At 40.7% G+C, this 22,072-nt stretch overlaps 1 protein-coding gene across 1 annotated transcript in view; it reads right to left on the bottom strand.

Annotated features, from left to right (window-relative positions):
* The window catches only part of RNF24 (ring finger protein 24), a 73,267-nt gene that overhangs the window by 18,247 nt on the left and 32,948 nt on the right, over positions 1–22,072 (bottom strand). Inside the window, exons 2-3 of the mRNA XM_074951909.1 lie at positions 12,718–12,867; positions 3,269–3,311 (exon numbers count right to left, since the gene is read on the bottom strand). Coding sequence (XP_074808010.1) covers positions 3,269–3,311; positions 12,718–12,860 — 186 coding nt within the window. The 5' untranslated portion in view covers positions 12,861–12,867. The remainder of the gene's footprint in view (positions 1–3,268; positions 3,312–12,717; positions 12,868–22,072) is intronic.

Raw genomic sequence — 22,072 nt, 5'->3', positions numbered from 1 at the left:
TCGCCAAGAACACGTTTGAGAGGGAAGGCAGCTATTGTGCAGATTACAACTGCTAATCCAAAAAAGGGGATGAAATCTAGAGAACCTCCTTCTGAAATCAAGTATGCCATGTTCCCATATTTGTTTGATGAACTTCATTATTCAGGTATTTCCTCCTCTTACCAATTCATCCTTTTTCCCTTGTTTTTGTTCAGAGTTCTGTGTCCCCTTTGGCTAACTAGCAGGGAGTAGGATTGTAATCAAAGGATTGTAAATTTGTAATGTTATTAATGTCAGAATGCTTGCTCAGACTACAGAATTGAAAGATAATTTACCAAAACTGAAGAACCCTGAGCCACAAGGTGGGTGAGGACCAGCTTCTATTGTTGGAAGAGATTGGGTCTGGAGAAGGTAACCAGAGTGTCACGACTAAATAGAGGCTGGGACAGATTGTTATACATGAGGGGCCAACACATGTTGCAAAAAACCACTTAAAATGAAAGAGGCAATTAACACCTCTGCAGTCATAAGACAAAGGAGGGATATTAGGTTACAAATTGTTGCATTGAGCCATAAAATCAGTGTCTCTGAGATGATTTTCAGTGTCTAGCACAATTATGAATTTAAGTTCCCAGGCTTGTCTTTTGAAAGACGTTCAGGTTTCCTTTGAGGACCAGGACTGAGAGGTCAGATATGGAATGATTGCTTTGGCAAGAGTGTTTGCTCACTGGTGATAAGGAGTTTTTGTCTTTTATTATTTTTCTGTCTGAGTTCATTGAACAGCATAGTGATTGTCTGGTCTCTCCCACACAGTTGCTGTTGATGCATTTGATGCACTGGGTGAGGTACTGCACAGGTTGTGATAGGCATGTGTAGGACCCATGGATCTTGAAAAGGTGTGTTGTGGGGGATACTGATCATCGTAGCAGCACAGATGTGTCTGCAGGTTTTGCATCTGTTGTTCTGGCAAGGTCTGGTGCCACTTTGAGTTGGTGTGTCCTGGGGTGTGGGAAGCTTGCTTCTGAGGATGAGCTTGGCAAGGCTGGGCCGTTGTTTGAAGGCCAGAAGAGGAGGTTCAGGAAAGATTTATTTCAGAATGTGGTCGCCGTCAAATATAGGTTGTAATTGTTTGACGATATCCCATATGGGTTCCAGGGTGGGAGTAGTAGGTGACAACTAGGGGTGTGTGGGCACTGTGTCCCTTTCCTCCCACCCTACTGGAGCAGGTTCTCTTGCAGTATTTGGGTGGCCTGTTCCATGATGCAATTTACTTCTCAGTCCTTGTTTGATTAAGGTGTGTATCCTGGACTTCTCCTTGGAGCAGATTCTGTGGTATCTGAGTGCCTGTCTGTGGATAACATATTTCCTGGTGTGTCCTGGGTGGTTATTGGATCTGTGGAGGTAAGTGTGGTGACCTCTGGGTTTCTTGTAGATAGCTGTCTGTAGGGTTCCCTTGCTTAAGCTGATTGCAGCATCGAGGAACGGGAGGCTGGTGTGGAAGTGTTCTAGAGAGTTTGGTGAACAGATGGTGGAAACCTATGAGGGAGTTTAGGTCATCTGTCCAAAGGATGAAAGTATCTTCGGGCAGGTCTACACTACAAGCTGGCATCAGCATAGCTACACTGCTGTAGCGCTTCTGGTAAAGACGCTCTAAGCTGATGGAAGAGAGCTCTCCCGCCAATCTAGTGCCATCCGCTCAGGGGATTACAGACGGTATAAATATGTTGCTCAGGGGTGTGGATTTTTCATACCCCTGAGTGACGTAGTTTTACTGAAGTAAGCGTGTAGTGTAGACTTGGCCTCAGGTATATCATTGGTGAGTGTTAATTTTTCCAGAAGTTCTTCCTCGGAGGAGGCCCTCCTAACCTTCCTTTGTCCCATGACTGCAAAGGTGCTGATTGCCCACTTCATTTTAAGGGGTCTCTTTCCATGTGCTTAACAATCTGTCCCACCTCACAGTTAGCTGCAACACTCTGGTTACTTTTTCCAGACCTGAACAAGAGCTCTGTGAAGCTTTTCTCTTTCACCAACAGAAACTGGTCCAATAAAAAATATTACCTCACCCACCCTATGTATGTCATATCCTGGGACCAACATAGTTAGAACACTAAAGAAAGCAGGGCGTTTAAATTTATCCTGCCACTAATCTATTAGCAATGTTTATTTTGAAGCAGACACTGATGTGTGTCTATGGGAGTGAGTGGAAGAAGTTGTTTGATCTGCCAAAAATACTTGGAAACATTCCCTACAGAGAAATCCCACTATTCCAAATTCAGTACACTGCTTTAATGCCCTCAGGATTAGTGTAATCTAACCCAGCAAGATACAGTTCATGGGAACTGAATTTAGATCCACTGGGACAGCATTTTTCTTTTATTGCTGTAGGAAAGGTATATTACTACTTATTGTAAACATGGCAAGAACTGAGAGTCATGTTGCTGGGGCACATCTATTGCCATTCAAGGCAATGGCAAAAGTCCCATTTGACTTCAATCAGGACAGGAACAGATCCCACCACGAGGGAAAGTACACTCAGGTTTTTCTGCCCGCTCCAGACAGTGCAAGCTCCAGGCACAGAAAGTCAGTGCCTCAACTGGCAATGCCCCCTCCCTTCAACCAGGAAAATCCAGTCAAATACAGGATTTTAATTGATTACATTAATTGCCATCTGTGAAAGCTTTGGATGTTTTGTGAAGGAACTGAACTCTCCTTGTGTGAAGGAGGCTGAAAGTCTTGTATTTTTCCCTTTTGTTATCTAGCCTCACACAGTTTGACCCAGAGCTCACTACTGGGTTTGAGCTATGATATACCAGTCAATTTCCTGCCACATGGCTGCTCTACTTATAAATACATTTTTTGAAAGTTACATTCTTATAAATCCCTGATTTTCTCTTTTCTGCTTAGTCGACTCCATCCTTTCTCCATCACTTTGAGGAAGCATCCAGTATATAGGGAGTAACATTAAGAATACAAATCCTAGATCGTTGTAGGGAACAACTGACAACATGCACTGATATAGAGTAAGGTCCTGATTCTGCAAAACACATGGACATGTGTGACTTTAAACATGTGGATATTCCCATTGACTTCAATGGAACTACTTATGTGAGTAAAGTTAAGCACATACGTAAGTACTTGCAGAGGTAGGCCTAAAATGGCAAGACCTCAAACTCTGGAACAGCTCAGTGGAAACCTAAAATGGTGACCATCACAAGAAATTAACAGTTCTTGCTCAGATTTATCTGTAAGAAGAGAGGAAGAAAAAATAGTTTCCTATTTAACATCTCACCTGTTTGTAGGCATAAAGCTCTTTGTGTGCCTGATGTCTGAGCCTAGAAATCGAGAAAGGAAAATATGAACAAAATAGGCCAAAATATCAGGATTAGCACGAAACCAGATAAGAGAAAAAGAAAAAAAAAAACTCGCATTCCCCCCTCATATTTAATAACTTTTTTAGTTTTGAAAAATATAGGACACCTAATGATGCAGTATCCAGTTCCCAGGGAGTTAGTTTAAGAGCTTTTATATCGCTCCAGTTATATCTAGCTCCATTCAATTGCTGAGAACCTTCTACGATTTGTCTTTTTTGAACTATGTAATTTGTTGCAAAAGCATTATCTGAGTTGTTAAATGACGCTCACCAAACTCTTAACCTGTATAAGTTATTGATAGGACGAACAACTAACATACATGTCCATTTCTCTTCCCCCCCCAATCACTTCTTTACTAAGATTCATATGCTGGGTTGAATGGACACTGCATCTTTTTTTGGTGATGGGAAAGTGCAGAATACTCAGGGCTCAGTGCCTGGGGAATGTAGGGGAGAAAGGCACCTCTGTTCATACTTTAAACGTGGGGAGTGGATAGAATGAAAAGAGAATTGCCCCTTTCAAATATTTACCATTCGAGCCCTACTCATTGTACTGAGTCGTTAAATTAATCTCAAATGCCAATTGTTTGCTATGCTTTTGACATGTAATATTGTTTCAGAGAAGTTTTCTGATATCCAATGTCTTATAGAGAAACATTCAAGGTAAGTCATTGCACTGGTTAAAAAGCAAAAGATAAATATCCCTTTTTAAGAGGAAAATAAATATGAGAATGGTTTAAACCTGGTGTGAGATTTTGTAGCTTCCAGTTGCAGTTAAGGGACATGAGGCAATTTAATAGCCAAAGAGATAATCACGGTTAAAAATTACAGGAAATTGAAACTTTAACCTGGGAATTTATTTTCATGTACTTAATTCAGCAGAAGACCAAATGATTGTGCTTACCTAACAACTGATCAACTTGTGTTATATTTAACTGTGGAGCCATAATCATATGAGTTGATTATAGGACATGACTCCACTTTCACTTACGCTGGTGTATATGATGAGTTACTCATCTGGAATTCATGGAGTTACACTGGAGTAAAATCAATTTTAAGTGAGATCAGAATCAGGCCCATACTAAAGATTTTATGCAGTGAGAGGCATAAGTGTAGGGTATCCTGAGTAGTTCTTAAGGCTTTCACATTGCTAGCCACGTACAATGTTTGTTTTCTGTATAGTTTCATTTTTGGGCATTAATCAAGAGGTGGAGACTAAGTGGATGAATCCACATTAAAAAGCTCCTGAATAGCAAGGAACTCCAAATGGGGACAAGAGATGAAGTATTTATTTATGAAAATGAATGAATGGTTAAGTCACAGATGGAAGTGTCCCATCCCATTTGCTAGGGACAAAAATGAGTGAAACAAAAAATACATTAAACACATCAGAGCCTTAATTTAGAATCAAAAGAAAATGCTTAGTGCACCAACATGGTTACGAAAAGTTACAATCCATGTACTTATATGTATTTAATGTTAATCTTGTTTCACAAGCTATACATCTGTTTTTGGAAACCTCCAATGGCAGGCCTAGCCTAAAACGCCTACGCTGGGGTATGGGGCGGAGAGGAAAAAGCAGCACATTTCCTAGTCTGTTAGTATTACAGCTGTGCTGGTATGGTTGATGCTCTGCCATGGTTTCCATTATAAACACGTACATTCCAAGACAGAACTAGGTATTAACAGCTACTCTAGGCTGGATTACATTGATGATTTTTAATTTAAGATTTATTAAAAATATATTTGCCAGCCTTAATAACAGCAGCGTCATTTATACAGCTCATTTGAAGATACAAAACCCTTTACAAATGTCAATTGTGCTTATAAAATCAAAAATAGCTTCTCGTTTTAAGCTTGACATTTGGTAAATCATTCATAAAACTGAAGAGGAAAGTTATGGATGTTAAAGAATTGGGCAAGGACTTTTAGAACATGGTCTGAATGTGCACGCATAAAGGCCAGACAGATGTAAGTAATTTTTCTGAACCGTCATTCACTGCAGTCTCCAACACTGCTTGAAGACGTGTAATTTACTGACCTGCAATTCTGCTTCTCTGAAAACATTCCAGTGGGATGCTCATTCCTGGGTTTCAGCTCCCTAGCATTCCACTGATGGAACTCCCCAGGCTCTCAGGGGTTTTTTTGGTCCCTAAGGGCTGCACTTAACACCATGAATCAGGCTGACACGCACCAGTCCCTGAGCTTAAAGTGCTACCCTTGACATGTTCCTATCAGTTTGGAGAGTACAAGAAGCAAAGCTTCCTGAGACATAAACCAGTCACGAAAAAAAAAAATCACGAGGCAATCATCTCCACCTCATCCCAATCGAGATAATTTTGAAACTGTGATGAATAAGTAGCAGGAGAGAAGCTACCAACAGAGAAGCTGAATTCTAGGGCCACCATTTTCTCTTCTCTAAAGATACCATCCACTAGAATTCTCACTCAACGGATGGCCCAATAGTCAGAATAAAACTTGCAACAGGCAGCAACTAGAAGGCAAATGCCAACCAGGTGCACTGGGATTAAGAAATCTCTGTTATCATTGAGAGGTATCACAGACAGACTGTAGGATATGCCAATAATAAGAGTCAGGGTAAAAGTGGCCAGCTCAAGGGGGATCCCCAAGGAAGCAAAAAAAAAAAAAAAAAAACAAAAAAACAACTTTGGGGTCAGGAGACCGTGGCCTCCCCTTTCTGGGAAACAAGTTCTGGAGTCCAGAGAGACCAAAACCAATATTCCTTTCTGGAGACCAAATGCAAGCAAGAATACTCTGTGACAGTGGCGAAAGAGGACCCCACAGCTGCCTTGCAAATGCCTCATGGAAACACTGCTTATGCAGTGGAGGCTGCCTTCTCCCATGTCAACCTATGTTGTGAGCACCGAGACATTGGACAAGTAGAGACCAAAGCTCTCATGCAGGTGCTGAGCCTCTTCAACTGTACACGCTACAGCATCACATATGAAATGATGGAAAGTCTCTGGTGCTAACGCACTGAGCACGTTCCAGCACTAAATTGCTGGATAAGAGGCACCAATGTCACACCAAGGCACTAAAACTGAGAGGGTCCAACCCGCACCCTCCCAAATAAAAAGCCTAACACAACCCAGCACCAAAGCCCTTAGAAGCCAAGGAACCTTTCAGAGCCTGAGGAGTTTTTTCACCAGTCTCATGCCAGGAAGCTGGTACCCAGAAGTGAGTTCTGGCAGATGGTATCTTTAGAGAAGAAAATATGCAGTATTTTAAAAACATGCTCTCCACAATTAGTGCGGCAAGATAGTGAAGACATATTAATCTCCAAAATTAATCACTCATTTCAGCTAGAATTTAGAATCCCCTTCCAATGTTTATGCCCCACACCCAGTGGATTCTCTTTAAAAAGGGAATATTGCATCGCTTTGGATAGTTTTGTTTCTTTCAATTTCAAGTACTATTAGAATATGCTTCAGTAATGAAGTGAGTAAACTACTAACTTAACAAAATTCAGAGGAAATAACATTTTATAGATTTACCTCCATTATTAGTACACTTAACCTCTCCGAGTTCAAAGATAGAAATCTGTAAACCAGGCAGCACAGTCTAGAAGAAAAAACCTCATAAAAGTCTTACATTTTGCAACGGAGTAGCGTTTAAAGATGCAGTATCTCTGGCTGTACTGTCTCAATGGATCTACTAGTTACAGCCCACAATGGAAGTACAGTGGAATGTCCCTTCTCTATTGCTTCTTTATGAAAAAGAACACTCTTTGGCTGGAGCTGCTATTAGCTTCTGTTGGTTACATTTATTTGCTCCTCCCTTTGTTCCTTCAAATCCTGAACTGAGAGGATTCTCAGCTTGAAAAGACCAATGTTTTCTCCTTCCTAGTGAGTACAGTACCCAGCTTTCTCAGTATTGCATATTCAGTGACAACATCATGTCAGTATTCTGTGCATAGGCAACAGTGCTACGCCAGAGGCGATATTATATTTAAAGTGGAATTCATTAAAGAATTGGCCTACTAGACTTCCGAGAGAGCTACTCGAAACAATTTGTGACACTCAGTCAAAAAATGCAATTCTCCATAGAGACACAAACCAAATACAACGCCTCCTTGACATCTGACACTGTCCCAATGGGCTTGGGGAGAAATCCACAAGTAAGAACAAGCAAAAAAAACCAACCCCATGCAATAAAAAGTTTCCATTATATTCAAGATGACTGTATAATTTCCATGGGCTGAAAATAGGTTTATATGAGAAGACAAATCCTTATTTCAATTGGCAAGAACGAAAAGAAGAGAATCATTGTGCCAGAAGGAGCCCAAACTCAGCACAACAGCAGTACATTAGTGTGGTAATTCTCTCAGTGGTAAAAGAGATCTGCTTTTAACAAAGAGATACTGCATCTTTAGCTTTCCACAGCTGACAAGGAATGACTTGTTTAATCTGAGCATGTTTAAAATCGGAAGGGCAAAAGTGAACAAACAGCCTCTTTGGGAAAGAAGTGCCCCACGCCTCCTTACATAGTTCGAAATATTTCAGCTAAAGGTGGCAACCATAAACATGAACACACTATAAACTGTCCGAAAGTTTGATTATGGACAAAACTAGCATTTACTTTAAATTAGCATAAACACCCTTTTAAAATATTTAAAGGAACACACTGGTGTTAGTAACCCTCTGAGTTTGGGTTTTATAGGACTGAATGCAATACATTTGGTGTCACATTAATTAATTTCCCCAAAGTTAAAGCAGATAAAAAAAATCAGCAACTGTCTTTGAAAAATTTCTTTTCCTTGTTAAAAGGCTGAACATAAGAACGGCCAGACTGGGTCAGACCAAGGTCCATCTAGCCCAGTATCCTGTCTGCCGACAGTGACCAGTGCCAGGTGCGCCAGAGGGAATTAACGGAACAGGTAATCATCAAGTGATCCATCCCTTGTCGCCCATTCCCAGCTTCTGGCAAACGGAGGCTAGGAACACCATTCCTGCCCATTCTGACTAATAGCCATTGATGGACCCATCCTCCATGAATTTATCTAGTTCTTTTTTGAACCCTGTTATAGTCTATAGTCTTAAGGCAGAATGCACCCAAACAGCAACATAATAGGCAGCATTACTTTAAAAGAGTGGAATTAAATGTTCCACATATGCATGCCTTTTAAGAGTAGAAGAACATTTTATTTTATTTCAGCCCTTCTTGCAAGCCTTCTTGCCCCCTTTTTCAGGACAGATTTCATATATAACCCAATATACTTCTGTTTAAAGCCAATCTGATCGTGGAGGGCAAAACTCTTGGCTCCCATGGAGTGTACTATGGAGCTTCAGAAGGTAGGAATACAGTCTGACTACTGAAACTATGGGCAGGTCTACACTAAAAGCGCTACATCAGCGCAGCTGCACCGTTGTAGTGTGTCTAGTGAAGACGCTCTATACTGACAGGAGAGCGCTCTCCGTTGGCATAATTACTTTACCTCCATGAGAGATGGAAGCTGACACAGCACTGGTTTGGACAGGGCTTAGGTTGCTGTCATTTGCATCACTCAGGGCGATGTCTTTTTCACACCCCTGCGCGACGTAAGTTAGATCGACTTTAGGGCAGGTCTACACCACCACTTTTGTAAAAAGCAGCTCACTTGGCAGTTTCTCCAAACAGCAGTACCGTTTTTTTAATCCAGGCAGCCATTGGCCTAGCTGTAAATACACCAGGAATCAGGTCTTACCAACGTTTGTTTTCCAGTACCTTCAGTCTGACACATTAGTGCATTACCTAGGGGGTGCTGTTTTATCGACTTTATTTGCAACTCCTAAAACCAAATGCTTGGAAGCAGCACGATGGTGCAGTAAGGAATGGAATATGGGAAACATGTACCAAATAACTTCATGTCACAAGCTCCATCTGTTAGTTGCAAAAAGTACTTGTAGCAATGCTGGTTGCTGAAAAAAGTGGAAAGTTAGATAACGGGATACTTTGTGTTAGCACCTGAACAAAACCCTGTTTTGGCTTCACAGACTGCATTAAAATCAAGCCCTCGTGCATCATGCAAGACCTAAATGATCTAGTCCAGTCAGTACCACGGTGTGGTCTAGTCAATACTGCATCTGTTACTGTTTATTCATATTTATTTTATCCTACCCCAAATGCAGTTTTGTATTAAAATCGTAACTTCATTGCAGAAGCTGCCAGGGGAAAGCAGAAGGTTTAGGCAGGTAGGTAGCGTATTACTGGGGATTTTGGCACCCAAAAAAGGTGCGGGAAGAGAGTTTATTTTTGAAAAAGAAGAGGTAGTTCAAGCTTTTGGAACTGTGAAAAAGATGTATCTTTTCTTACCCCTTTTGGAGCAGGGGCAGATGGGGCTAATTTTTTAAGGTGTTTGTATGGAACAGGGAAAGTTTGAATTCCTCATTCTCTATCCATGCAAATCATGACAGCAACTAATTCCCTCATTGCATCCAATCCTACTGCCACTGCATCCAATAAAGACATCCGAGTACATTTGCCTATTTCTACTAAGCTGGTCAGCAATGGAATAGTTACCAATGCTGACATGTAAAGAATTACACCTCAGAGTCAAAACTCCACTGGTATGAAGGGACAGTGCCCACTTCTCTCTGGAGCTACTGCTTCAGAGACTCTGCAGATTCAGGCAGATGTCTCTATACTCAGCTCATATTTTGAAGGCTATCTTTACAAACATGACAGGTGGAGATCTAATTTTATTTCAGAAATTCAAGCTGAAGTTCTGGAGCACAATTATGCAGCAAATTCAAAGGAGGACAATTATGTGGCAATTTACACGGCTGCAAATCAAATCATATACGAGGCCCTGACTAATGTAAGTTGTTCCCATACTAAAGGTTTCTCAGGTTCATGCTTATCCTGCAAACAACAAATGGAACTGCTGATTATGACTATAAAAGAGAGGGAGGCTTTTTACAGATTCATGGAGTTTAAGGCCAGAAGGGACCAACAGATCAGCCTGTCTGTTTCATTCGGTTATTGCTGTACTGAGCCCAGTAACTTGTGTTTGGCTGAAGCATCTCTTCCAGAAAGGCCTCCAGTCTTGATTTGAAGACATCAAGAGATGGAGAATGCACAACTTCCCTTGGTAATTTATTCCAATGATTCATCACCCTCTCTCTTAAATTCAAATTAGAAGTTAGGCACAACTTTTGTCTAGCTTCAGTCTGCAGCCATTGGCTCTTGTTAGGCCTTTCTCTGCCAGATTAAAGAGCCTTTTAGTACCTAGTTTTCCTCCCTGAAGGTCCTTACAAACTGTAATCAAGTCACATCTCAATCTTCATTTTGATAAGCTAAACAGATTGAACTCTAAGTCTCTCACTGTAAGGCATGTTCTCCAGCTCTCAAAATCTCTTTCGTGGCTGTTTTCTGCACCCTCTCCAATTTGTCTAGATTTTTTTTTTTTTTGAAAGTACAAACACCAAAACCAGATGCAGTATTCCAGCACTGGTCTAACCAGTGCTGTCTACCAAAGTATAGTCACCTCCCTACTCCCATTCCCCTGTTTATACATCCAGGGACTGCATTAGCCTTTTTGCCACAACATAGCACTGGGAGCTTATGTTGAGTTGCTTGTCAACCATGACCCCCCCAGATCCTTTTCAGAGTCACTACTTTCCAGGATACAGTCCTCCATTCTGTAGGCGGGGCCTGCATTCCTCGTTCCTAGATGTATAACTTTGCATTTGGATGTATTAAAATTTGTTGACTTGGTAAACCGGGCCCATTCTATCAGGATTACTCTGTATGACTGACCCGTCCTCATTATTATTTATCACTTTAACCATCTTTGAGTCATTCAAAAGTTTTAGCCGGCTTTGCTTTGCTTCGGGCAACAGTTATGGAGCTGCAAATATGCGAACATTACTGAGCGCTTGTACTCTGCTTTTATGATCTAAGGGATATCTACGCTACTGAAACTGCTGTTTCTGACTTTTAGGTATTAAACACAGCAGCCCCATTGCCCCCACCCCAGCAGCTATCCAGCCAGAGTAAACAGGGTCAATGGGTCCAGTGTTCACAGTAGCAGAAAGTGCTTCACACCTGTTGGAACAAGGCATCCAGCAATGGGTGTAGAACCTTGCTGATCTCGTCTACATTAGTGAAACGACCATTTTCAATACCAGCTTGGGAGAAAGCGTAAAGGGCAGCCTGCTGTCTGACGCTGGGCAAGAGACAGGCTCCAAAGAGGAGGAGTGTGTGCATAAATGTAAGATGTTAACGAGACAAAAACAGAGAAAGATAATATGCAGAACAGCTGTGTATATGTAGGTTTTCAGTAGGAGTTTTGCAAGGTATCTAAGATGTGCGTGGGGTGAAGTGCACTGCTGCCAATAAACTGAAATCTTCACAAAGAGATCCTTTGTTCCTGACCACTGAGGAGAGGCGCAGACAGCCCTGAATCATGCAGACTGCAGTGTGCTGACTTTTCAGAATAGACTTTTTTCTCTCCCCTCTATTGTAGGTTAGTATTTATTTATTTGGCTATGTCTCCATTCTCCCATTCCATCTGGGAGAAATAGTTTTGCCTGACAATTAATTATTCAAACTTCCCAAAACCAGAATGACCTTTACGGACCGCATTCATCACTGTTCAGATTAACAAGTCAACTCTGCATCATTAATCTCTAAACTGCGCTGTTGAATGAGCAATTTGTGTACAAAAGCAAATGGGGCAGGTATCAAACATTTCTTAAGCACACAGTACATGAGTTATTAATTAAAGGGAGAGATGCATCAAAATATTATAAGCAGCAAGCAGAAAACACTGATGCCAAGAAATCATGCTTTTCATGCACGTTTAAATTACAAAAAAATCCACTTTAAAAGCAGTACATTATAATTGCTTTCCTTTAGACTCAACTCTAGAAATGTGCCTGGATCAAATTAGGTACTTACTATATGTGCTCTGGATGGATTTAATATATATGAATGTGTGGGTCTAATACTAAGCCAATGAGCAAATTATTCTACTTAAAAATGGAGAATTAAAATAATTTCATAGATGATATCCAGTGATAAAGACCAGACAACACTGTTTGCAGTGCCAGATGGGAAGGCAGCACTATCCAAATCTATTCAAGTAATACCTGTAAAGTAAATCAACAATGGATTCATTAAATCTAACGTCTTGCTGCGCCTATGGAAAATTTTACCATTTAGGTGGGGGAAAAAAAACAGTGTTTTGTTTTCTTTGAACACTACTTAAAAGGGTTCAATCCTAGAAAAGGTAGAGTGCCTCCAGCAAGGTGCTTAATAGTACTCTCCATGCCTGAATGAACCACGGGAAATGTCTGGCACATCACATGACTGGGACCAAATAGATTTCAGTTGGCTTCAGAAAATAGTAATGGTAGTTTATTTACCTGATCAAGTAGCAACAGAAGAGTAAACTAAGGATGAAGACGAATATGGCAGTGCCAAAAACCACAATGTATATATTGAGAGGCAGGTTCTGAAACCCAATGTTCGGCATCCTGAAACTGTAATGCTGGAAATCTGAGCTCATTGATGGGCTGTGAGGAAACAGAAATAAAACAGAAGGCTTTTAGGTGCAGTCAGAAGAGACCAAGAATCAAAATCGTGTTAATTTTTAAAGTGATGAATGACAGCTTGAACATTTTAGAAGGAGAGAAATAAAGACGACCATCCCATTTCCTGGCAAGTATGTCTCCCATGCCCCTGAGGAAGCATTCCAGCAGTACCAACAACATTTGATTGTTCCCTGTGACATAAGAGAAGGGAAAGGAAGAGAAATGCTATGTTGGCTAGTTCACGCTCCCACAAGTTTCTTCATGAGCTAAGGCCCTGGTTTAGCAATCCCAAGACCAGTCCAGCATTATTGCAGAGCAGACGGACAATAAACCGTAGACAGAACTTTTTCTCCTCCTTATGTGATCTTATCCGGTTATTCCCCTTCCGATAAACATATGCAAGTGCTTTAAAAAAAAATGCCACAAAGAGTTACCACAGATGTACATTTACATAGTACATGTTATTGTGGCCAGCGACCATCAATACCTGAAACCTGAACAACCAAGAAAGGAATGTTTAAAGGGCTGAAGGGCTTTGAATTAAGAGGATTTTATTTTTTTCAACAATTGTTGAGACCAATTCCTCATCTAGTGGAAATTCCCCTCTGAAAACTTCAAGCATGCAAATGATTGACTGCTATCCAAACCTGTTCAAATCAACACTGAGCTGATCCTTGTCTTGGCTCAAGCAAAGCTAGCATTCCTACTTGAATATGGCGTTTCCCTTTTATTTTAGGTGTGGTTTCCTATGCTGCAGTTAGTGTAAGCCTGCATGGGGGCAGAGAAGAATGCAAGGAGATTTCCACTAACATATGGCACAGCCACAGGAAAATTACAGGTTTCAGCATAGCAGCCGTGTTAGTCTGTTTTCGCAAAAAGAAAAGGAGGACTTGTGGCACCTTAGAGACTAACAAATTTATTTGAGCATAAGCTTTCGTGAGCTACAGCTCACTTCATCGGATGCATCCGAAAGCTTATGCTCAAATAAATTTGTTAGTCTCTAAGGTGCCACAAGTCCTCCTTTTCTTTTTAGGAAAATTACAAGTGCCATAAAACTGGATTTTACAGCTTTCACACGGGTCAGCTAATGTCTACCCATGTGAGGCAGATTGGCTCAAAGACAGGTTGTAGGGTGTACCCCTCTGTCTAAACCTTCATTGATTCTCCCTGATCATTCGGGGGGCTTACTAAAGTGCCAAATCATCTTTGAATAGGTGAAGCTGATTTGGATAGGGCAACACGGGAGGAGTATGGAAGGAGAAGGCGGCAGTCAGCTCAGCTGTCAATTTACCAAGATTCAAGCATGAGACCAAAATCAAGTCCCCACAGAGGGACCAAATTACATTGTATAAACTCATTATTGCAAGCAGCTGCTTAACAAATGATCTCTCCCATGATTTCAGCTTCATTACATGGGATGCCAATATTTTACAGTAAGCATAACAGACAGTACACTGAATGCAGGTAAATGTAGATATAAAATGAATAAAATAGCTATAATCAGGTAAAATAGATTAATTAATGTCTGTACACAGTCATTTAAGTTACAGTGCTACTAATTAGAGTTTATACAGCAATGTTTGGAAAAGGCTTTGAAATCCTTGGAAACAAGTGCATATTTATTATTGTAACTTACTATAGCTTGTAAACAGCCCTCTTGCAAAAAGATCATGCTAATAATTCATCCCAGCCTTCCAAAACCCAAATGAACATACATCAGCTCAGGCAAAAAATTTACCTGCCCAACTCTACTTAAGAATTAAAAATAAGATGTTTACCTGTTCAAATGATTTGCCCAAGGCGAGTCAGTGTGCAGTTTGCAAGGCTGAATTACCCACTGTTAGCGTGAAGCTTAATGAAAAATTATCCCTATTTTATGAAAAAAAGAACGAGGAGTACTTGTGGCACCTTAGAGACTAAAATGTGTTTGGGCATACGCTTTCATGGGCTAAAACCCCTTCATCGGATGCATGCAGTGGAAAATACAGTAGGAAGATATATACACACAGAGAACATGAAAAAATGGGTGTTGCCAGACCAACTATAATGAGACTAATCAATTAAGGTGGGCTATTATCAGAAGGAGAAGAAAAGTTTTGTAGTGATAATCAGGATGGCCCATTTCCAGCAGTTGACAAGAAGATGAGTAACAGTAGGGGGAAAATTAACAGGGGGAAATAGTTTTTACTTTGTGTAATGACCCATCCACTCCCAGTCTTTATTCAAGTCTAATTTAATGGTGTCCAGTTTGCAAATTAATTCCAATTTTGCAGTTTCTCGTTGGAGTCTGTTTTTGAATTTTTTTTGTTGGAGGATCGCAACTTTTAGGTCTGTAATCAAGTGACCAGGGTGGTTGAAGTGTTCTCTGACTGGTTTTTGAATGTTATAATTCTTTACGTCTGATTTGTTTCCATTTATTCTTTTAGATAGAGACTGTCCGGTTTGGCCAATGTACATGGCAGAGGGGCATTGCTGGCACATGATGGCATATATCACATTGGTAGATGTGCAGGTGAATGAGCCTCTGATGGTGTGGCTGATTTGATTAGGTCCTATGATGGTGCCCCTTGAATAGATATGTGGCCAGAGTTGGCAATGGGCTTTGTTGCAAGGATAGCTTCCTGGATTAGTGTTTTTGTTGTGTGGTTGCTGGTGAGTATTTGCTTCAGGTTGGGGGGCTGTCTGTAAACAAGGACTATTTTACAGATGAAGAAACTGAAGTACAAAGGCAAATGAGTTTTCAAAAGGAGGCTCCATTCAGTCCTATTTGTGCATGTTCAAACATTTTTGTGTGCACTTGTAAGTGCTATTGTTTGTGCACCATTGATACTACATATAAATCCAAGAGTTACTTGCACTTGCATTTTATTTCCACATCCAAAGTTGCATCTGTGCAAATAGATATGTGTTAAATAAATATCCGACCCTAATTTTCAAAGCAGGGGAACAGAACTTTGGAGCTCTTATCTTTCTAATGCACTTATTCGGTCCTTGTCATTTGCAGTATAGGTGCCTATCACCACCTTTGTTAGGTAGGGAAGAACTATTATCCCGATTTGACAGATGGGGAACTGAGGCACAGAGAAACACAAGTCACCCAGCTCTACTTCAGATATAAGCAGTCACATAAAAATTCAAAAGAGTGGCTCTCTTCTAATCAAGAACTGTCCAGTATTACTGGAATTCTGTACCAGAATAGGATATAAATTGAGATTAGCTAAGTGCTCATTGTATGAATCTGGGACACTGTACAATTTAAAACAATGACGGAAGAAGACTGGTTCCTGGCACTCCTGGCTGCAGGAAGGGAATCCCAAAAATACAAGTGTTGAAAAGGAAAGAGGTGGCGATGGTCAAATGACCTGGCCTCAATAGGAGTACCTTGTAAGATAGAGAATATTAATAAAACACAAACCAGAAGGGGTCTAGTGGACATTTTCAGGATGGGACTTCCACACACTGGAAACCTGTAGGAAGAAGTCCTTGCCCATAGCTCAACTCAGTCTCAGCCTAGGGATCGTCAGAGAGGACAAGCTGACCTACCTAAGCTGGCTGGAAGGGACAGGAGGTGAGTCAGTCACTTGAGCACCCCAGGCCTACACCATTAGTGCTTTATGTACTATCACACGACACACTGAATTTAAAGAGAACCTGAATAGGGCCCTCCTGGAATAAGCTAGATCAGCTGCAGCTCAGGTTTGCTGGTATAAGCTGCTTCCACACTCGAAGAGCTTTGCTGATACGGTAAATCAATAGAGCTATACTAGCAAAGAGCTGCTAGCGTAGACCTGACCTAAGCCCCAGAGATGTGCTGTGATGCGACTGATGCCGAACAGGCAGACAGCGGAGTTTACTGAAGGAAAAAGGGGCAGCCCAAGGAAGTGTGCATTGTAATGATCCTGCCACCACCCTCAGCACAGTCTAAAACCTCCGGAGCCATTTTCCGGGGTGTGGCGGAAGTCAATTCCCCTCGGCTTGGAATAGCTTCCTCCCTTTGCATATTGACGTAATATAGTCAGACTTCTTTAAGGGATTTGACTTGGTACCACATGACATTCTGATTAAAGAACTTGAATGATTTAAATTAACACACCACACACAAAATGGATTAAAAATTGGCTGATAGTTCTCAATGTAACTATAAACTGAGAATGGTCATTGAGTGGATCTGTTTCTAGTGGGGTCCTGCAGCGATTGGGTCTTGGCCCTACACTATTTAGCATCTGGAAAAAACCACAAATCATCACTGATAAAGTTTGCAGATGACAAAAATTGGGGGAGTGGTAAATAATGAAGAAGACAGGTCACTGATTTAGAGAGTGATCTGGAATACTTGGTAAACTAGGCATAAGCAAACAATATGCGTTTTAATACAGCTACATGTAAACGTATACATCTAGAAAAAAACAACATAGGCCACCACTTACAGGATGAGGGACTATCCTGGGAAGCAGTGACTCTGAAAAAGATTTGGATGTGGTGGTGGATAATCAGATGAACATGAGCTCCTAGTGTAACGCTGTGGCCAAAAGAGCTAATGCAATCCTGGAATGCATAAATGGGAATCTCGAGTAGGAAGAGAGGTTAGTTTATCTCTGTATCTGCCACTGGTATGATCATTGCTGGAATATGGTGTCCAGTTCTGGTGCCCACTATTCAAGAAGGATGTTGATACATTGAAGAGGGTTCAGAGAAGAACCACAAGAATGATTAATGGATTATAAAACATGCCTTATAGTGATAAACTCAAGGACTCAATCTATTTAACTTAAAGAGAAGTTGACTTGATTACAGTCTAAGACTTTGTCTAAACTAGCACTTTTGTCAGTAAAATTTTTGTCAATCAGCGGTGTGAACCCCCCTCAGCCCCCCAACCGACATACATTTCAGCAGCGTGGACAGCACTATGTTGGTGGGAGATGCTCTCCCACTGACACAGCTACCACCACTCGTTGGCATAGAGCAGCAACACAAGAGACCTTACAGTGGTGCAGCTGCAGCGGTATAGCTGTGCCACTGTAAGGTCTGTAGCATAGACATAGCCTAAGTATCTACCTGCTGAACAAAGATTTAATAATGGGTTCTTCAATCTAGCAGAGAAAGGTATAACCTGATCCAATGGCAGGAAGTTGAAGCTATTCATACTGGAAATAAGGTGTAAATTTTTAACAGTGAGAGTAATTAACCATTGGAACAATTTACCAAGAGTTATGGTGGATTCTCCATTGCTGGCAATTTTTAAATAAAGATTGGATTTATTCCATAAGCTCTGCTCTAGGAATTGTTTTGGGGCAATTCTCTGGCCCGTGTTATGCAGGAGGTCAGACTGGATGATCACAATGGTCCCATCTGGCCCTAGAATCGCTGAATGAATCTATGAATATGCCCTTTCCTTTTTCAAACCCACTTCTTCTGTTAAACCATCCTCTGCTGATCTCGTTGTGGTTTCTTTCATTCCTCCTTGCATGTGAGCCACTGTTACCTGCATGGCATTTACAGGATTTATACTACCCACTTTCAGAGCAAGGAACCATGGCCTTCTTACCTGCTTTGAAAGCACTGTGTACTCTTATGCTCCTCTATAAACAGTAATAAGGTAGATGGCTGTGCATGTATTATACAACGTATAAGCTTAGTTTTCACGGGAAATGAAAAACCCACCAAAAGAATTAGCGCACAGAACGCTACCCTTTGTTTATGTTGCTTGCCCTCACCCGTGTAAGAGCTGTGGAACGAGATCATTTATATTGATTTTTTACTCAAACCTGCATAACAGTTCTTCCAATATGTGCTAGCATCAGTCATATTTGGGATTTGCATCACCTTCAAACTTGGCTCTGGTTTATTTTCACTAATACCCCACTGAGTAACGAAGGTGTCTCTGTAACTTTAAAATTACCTTTCATGCTGTAATACTGCTGTGTTCTCTCTCACTGGCTTCAGTTCCATAAGATAGCAGTTAAGAGTTTTCATAGTAATTTCTTGCAACTTCTAAGCTTGATTAAAATCCTTAAAGACCAGAATATGTACCAAAAGAGCCTCTGAGCCAAAGCAGAAATGCTCCAATAACTTCTGAGTCTAGAAGCTTGTATACACCCTTAAAGCCACTTCTCGGGTACTGCTTATAACACAATTGTCTGAGGCCTTGTGTTTCAAATGGGATTAGCTATCTTGTGACAACTATGTTGATTTAAGAAAAAAACCCAAAACCCAAACCTATTTTCCTTGTCTAGACACAGTTAATACAGTTTGGTCTTGCAGTAGGAGTTTGGGGTTTTTTCATGTGTCCCTTAACTGGGCTACTGCAGCCTTGTTTGGTCAAAGGCTGTACTATGGATCAAGGATTCTGTTAAAACACAATTTGGTCATATTTACATTGCAAGGGGGAACCATGTTGTAACCATTTTAGGGTGTGTGTTGTAACTGGATCCCCAAGATAGCTATAGTGTATATGGGATCTAAGGCAAAAGAAAGGAAACGTCTAGTTAAAGTCAAAGTCAACATGCCAACCTGACCCTCCCCTTGTGGTGTAACAACAAGGACAAACAAAACAGCCACACATAGATTGTTTGGAACTCCCTACAATACCTTATCACAACTAGATAAGGATAGTGTTACAGTTTTTCTCCTTTTGTCAAATTAAGCAGGCTCTTAATGCTAATTGCTGGTTTTCAGTGTGAAAAGCTATCACAACAAAGCGGGTAACGCAACTTCCCCCTCCTCCCGAAGAAAGGAGTTTGGGAAGGATGTATCTCCTCCTGTGCTATTACAGATACACTTTAAACAGTATTGCAAAAGCAGCAGGGTTAAACAAACGGTTATGTAAACCAAAAGCTTTCCATATGCTGATCTTGCCACATCTTTCTACTTCGTTTTTCTATTGAACGCTATTTATAAGTATTACTTCCTTCACCCATCATATGCTACACATCACTTCTTACTTTTATCCAGTGACTTGGCTGCGTTTTACCTCACATTCTGAAACAAAAGCATTGGGAGCAATTCTTCATCCTCCGACTAGTGCTTCGAATTTTGTTGTGTTCAGACATTATGTTATCCAGTATATATGCCATGGTCTTTTATATTTATGACCTTTGGTATCAGATTAACTACAGAAATTCAGTTAAAGCAACATTCTTCAGAGCAGGAAGTGAAAAGGCAGTTTAACAACCACTAAAGAAAAAAAGAGATGGGCAGTCTTAAATATCTGATCCAGACAGACATCATCTTCCTTCCTCTTACAGTTTGTATGGCAACTTCCACCTTCTCTGTATGTGTATATATATCTTCTTACTATATGTTCCATTCTATGCATCCGATGAAGTGGGCTGTAGCCCACGAAAGCTTACGCTCTAATAAATTTGTTAGTCTCTAAGGTGCCACAAGTACTCCTTTTCTTTTTGATCCACTCAGTCATTCCTTCCTTACATGAGGTAATCCTAACCAACCAATACCTGAAAAAAGTGTAAGTGGGTCTAAGCTGACGATTAAACCCGCCCTAAAACTATCCTAATTAAACCAAATGAAAGTCAATCAGATAATAGGCCTTATCATATAGCCTTTACTCAAGTCATCAGTTCCACTTAAATCAATGAACTGCCTTGAGGCACACTGATGGAAGTGGAAGTAAACTTGCCTGGGTGCTGACCATGCTGTGCATGTTCTATGAACAGGCTTCACAGGATTCGAAATAAATCGTTAGTTGCCAGTAAACATTGATTTCACCGGACACAATGAATCGACGAAAAAAATATCTATTGGTAATAGTCTGCAAGCACAGACTCCCCTGTACCTTGTGCCTGCAGGGATCTGGTGTCACCTGCTGCGAAGGGAGTCCCCTGCGGCACCACTGTGAAACCAAACATTTATTTAAAAATAAGTAAATAAATAAATAAAAACCAGAAAAAAGGTTTTAAAAAACCTGATATAACTGGTGAATTTACATAAAACAAAACTGGAATTCTGCCAAGCCTATCTATAAGTAAAGAAACAACTTCAGACTCTAGGACTGTCAGTCCAGCACTTTTCACAGCATAAAATTCCTTCAGCAATACAATACATTTAACTCTTGCCACATTGGGGTCAACCTGGCAAGTTAATTTTTTTCTTCTATTCCATAACTTAACATAAAGACATGGGAAATAAAAGTGTCAAGTAAAAACCATTAAAGGTTAGACTGAAAATATTCTGCATGAGATTTGGGAAACAAATAGCTTTAAGGGACTTTGTATAAACTGACAGATTTTTAAACAGTTGGGCTCTTCTTTTAACTTGTATTTCAGTCTACTTCACAGATCTATGAAGCAGCAGCCAAAAAAGAAAAGATTTTTTTTTTTTTTTTTTTAATTTTGATGAAGTGTTTTTTTGCTTCTGTCCCTATTCGGAAGTGCTTTGCTTAATGTAAAAAACTCCTTTCCCTACCCCAGGCACCTTTCTTCCAGACACATCAGATCCTTCACTATTCATATTTCGATGGCAAACCAATGGAGAAGGTGGTCAGTCACCCAGAGATAAACTGTAAAATAAGCAGAGATTGTCAAAAAGGTTTTCTATTCTAGGGTAATCAAATAAATGTGGTAGGAAGGGGTAAGAGTGCCTTGATGTACCCTCTTATCCATAATAAGGGCAAAAGATCAGGGCCTAGGAAAAAGCAAGTGTAATGATGAAGGATTTGAGATAGCATAGCGTGCATTCAACATGCTCTAGAAGATCTTGCATCGTTTGTTGCTCCTTGTATGCCAGAGCAAGTGACAACCTTGCATGTGTACAAGAAATGGGGCTGTTTTGAGGAAAGGAGTTGAGGTGGGAGCAACAGTGAAATACAGAAGGGGTTGGGGATGTCTCTCATTAGGGAGGGAAAATGGCACTGAGAGGATAGTACAGGAATTATACTCAAGGAGAAAAGGAGATTTTGCACCAGTGCCCATGGGTAAGAAACCAGAATGGGGTAGAATCTGCTCCCCCAGATCATGGTAGGGCACCAACTGAACTCAATGAAAAACAGCCAGGGCAACTATGCCACTGGTATTTGAGCATGTGTGTGGGTATGGGGAAGGCAACTAAAAACTCAGCTTCAAACAGATTTGAAAAATCAATTGGCCAGTGTGAGAATTTGGGATGGAATTCTGTTCAAAGCTGAATTTCTGTACCGCTCTAATTGCCACTGCCTCCAGCAGAACCCTGTGAC

The sequence above is a fragment of the Natator depressus genome, chromosome 4, assembly GCF_965152275.1.
Source record: "Natator depressus isolate rNatDep1 chromosome 4, rNatDep2.hap1, whole genome shotgun sequence".
Classification (NCBI taxonomy): Eukaryota; Metazoa; Chordata; order Testudines; family Cheloniidae; genus Natator; species Natator depressus.
Note: the sequence above shows the minus strand (reverse complement) of the source record. Positions and strands in the feature narration are given on the sequence as shown.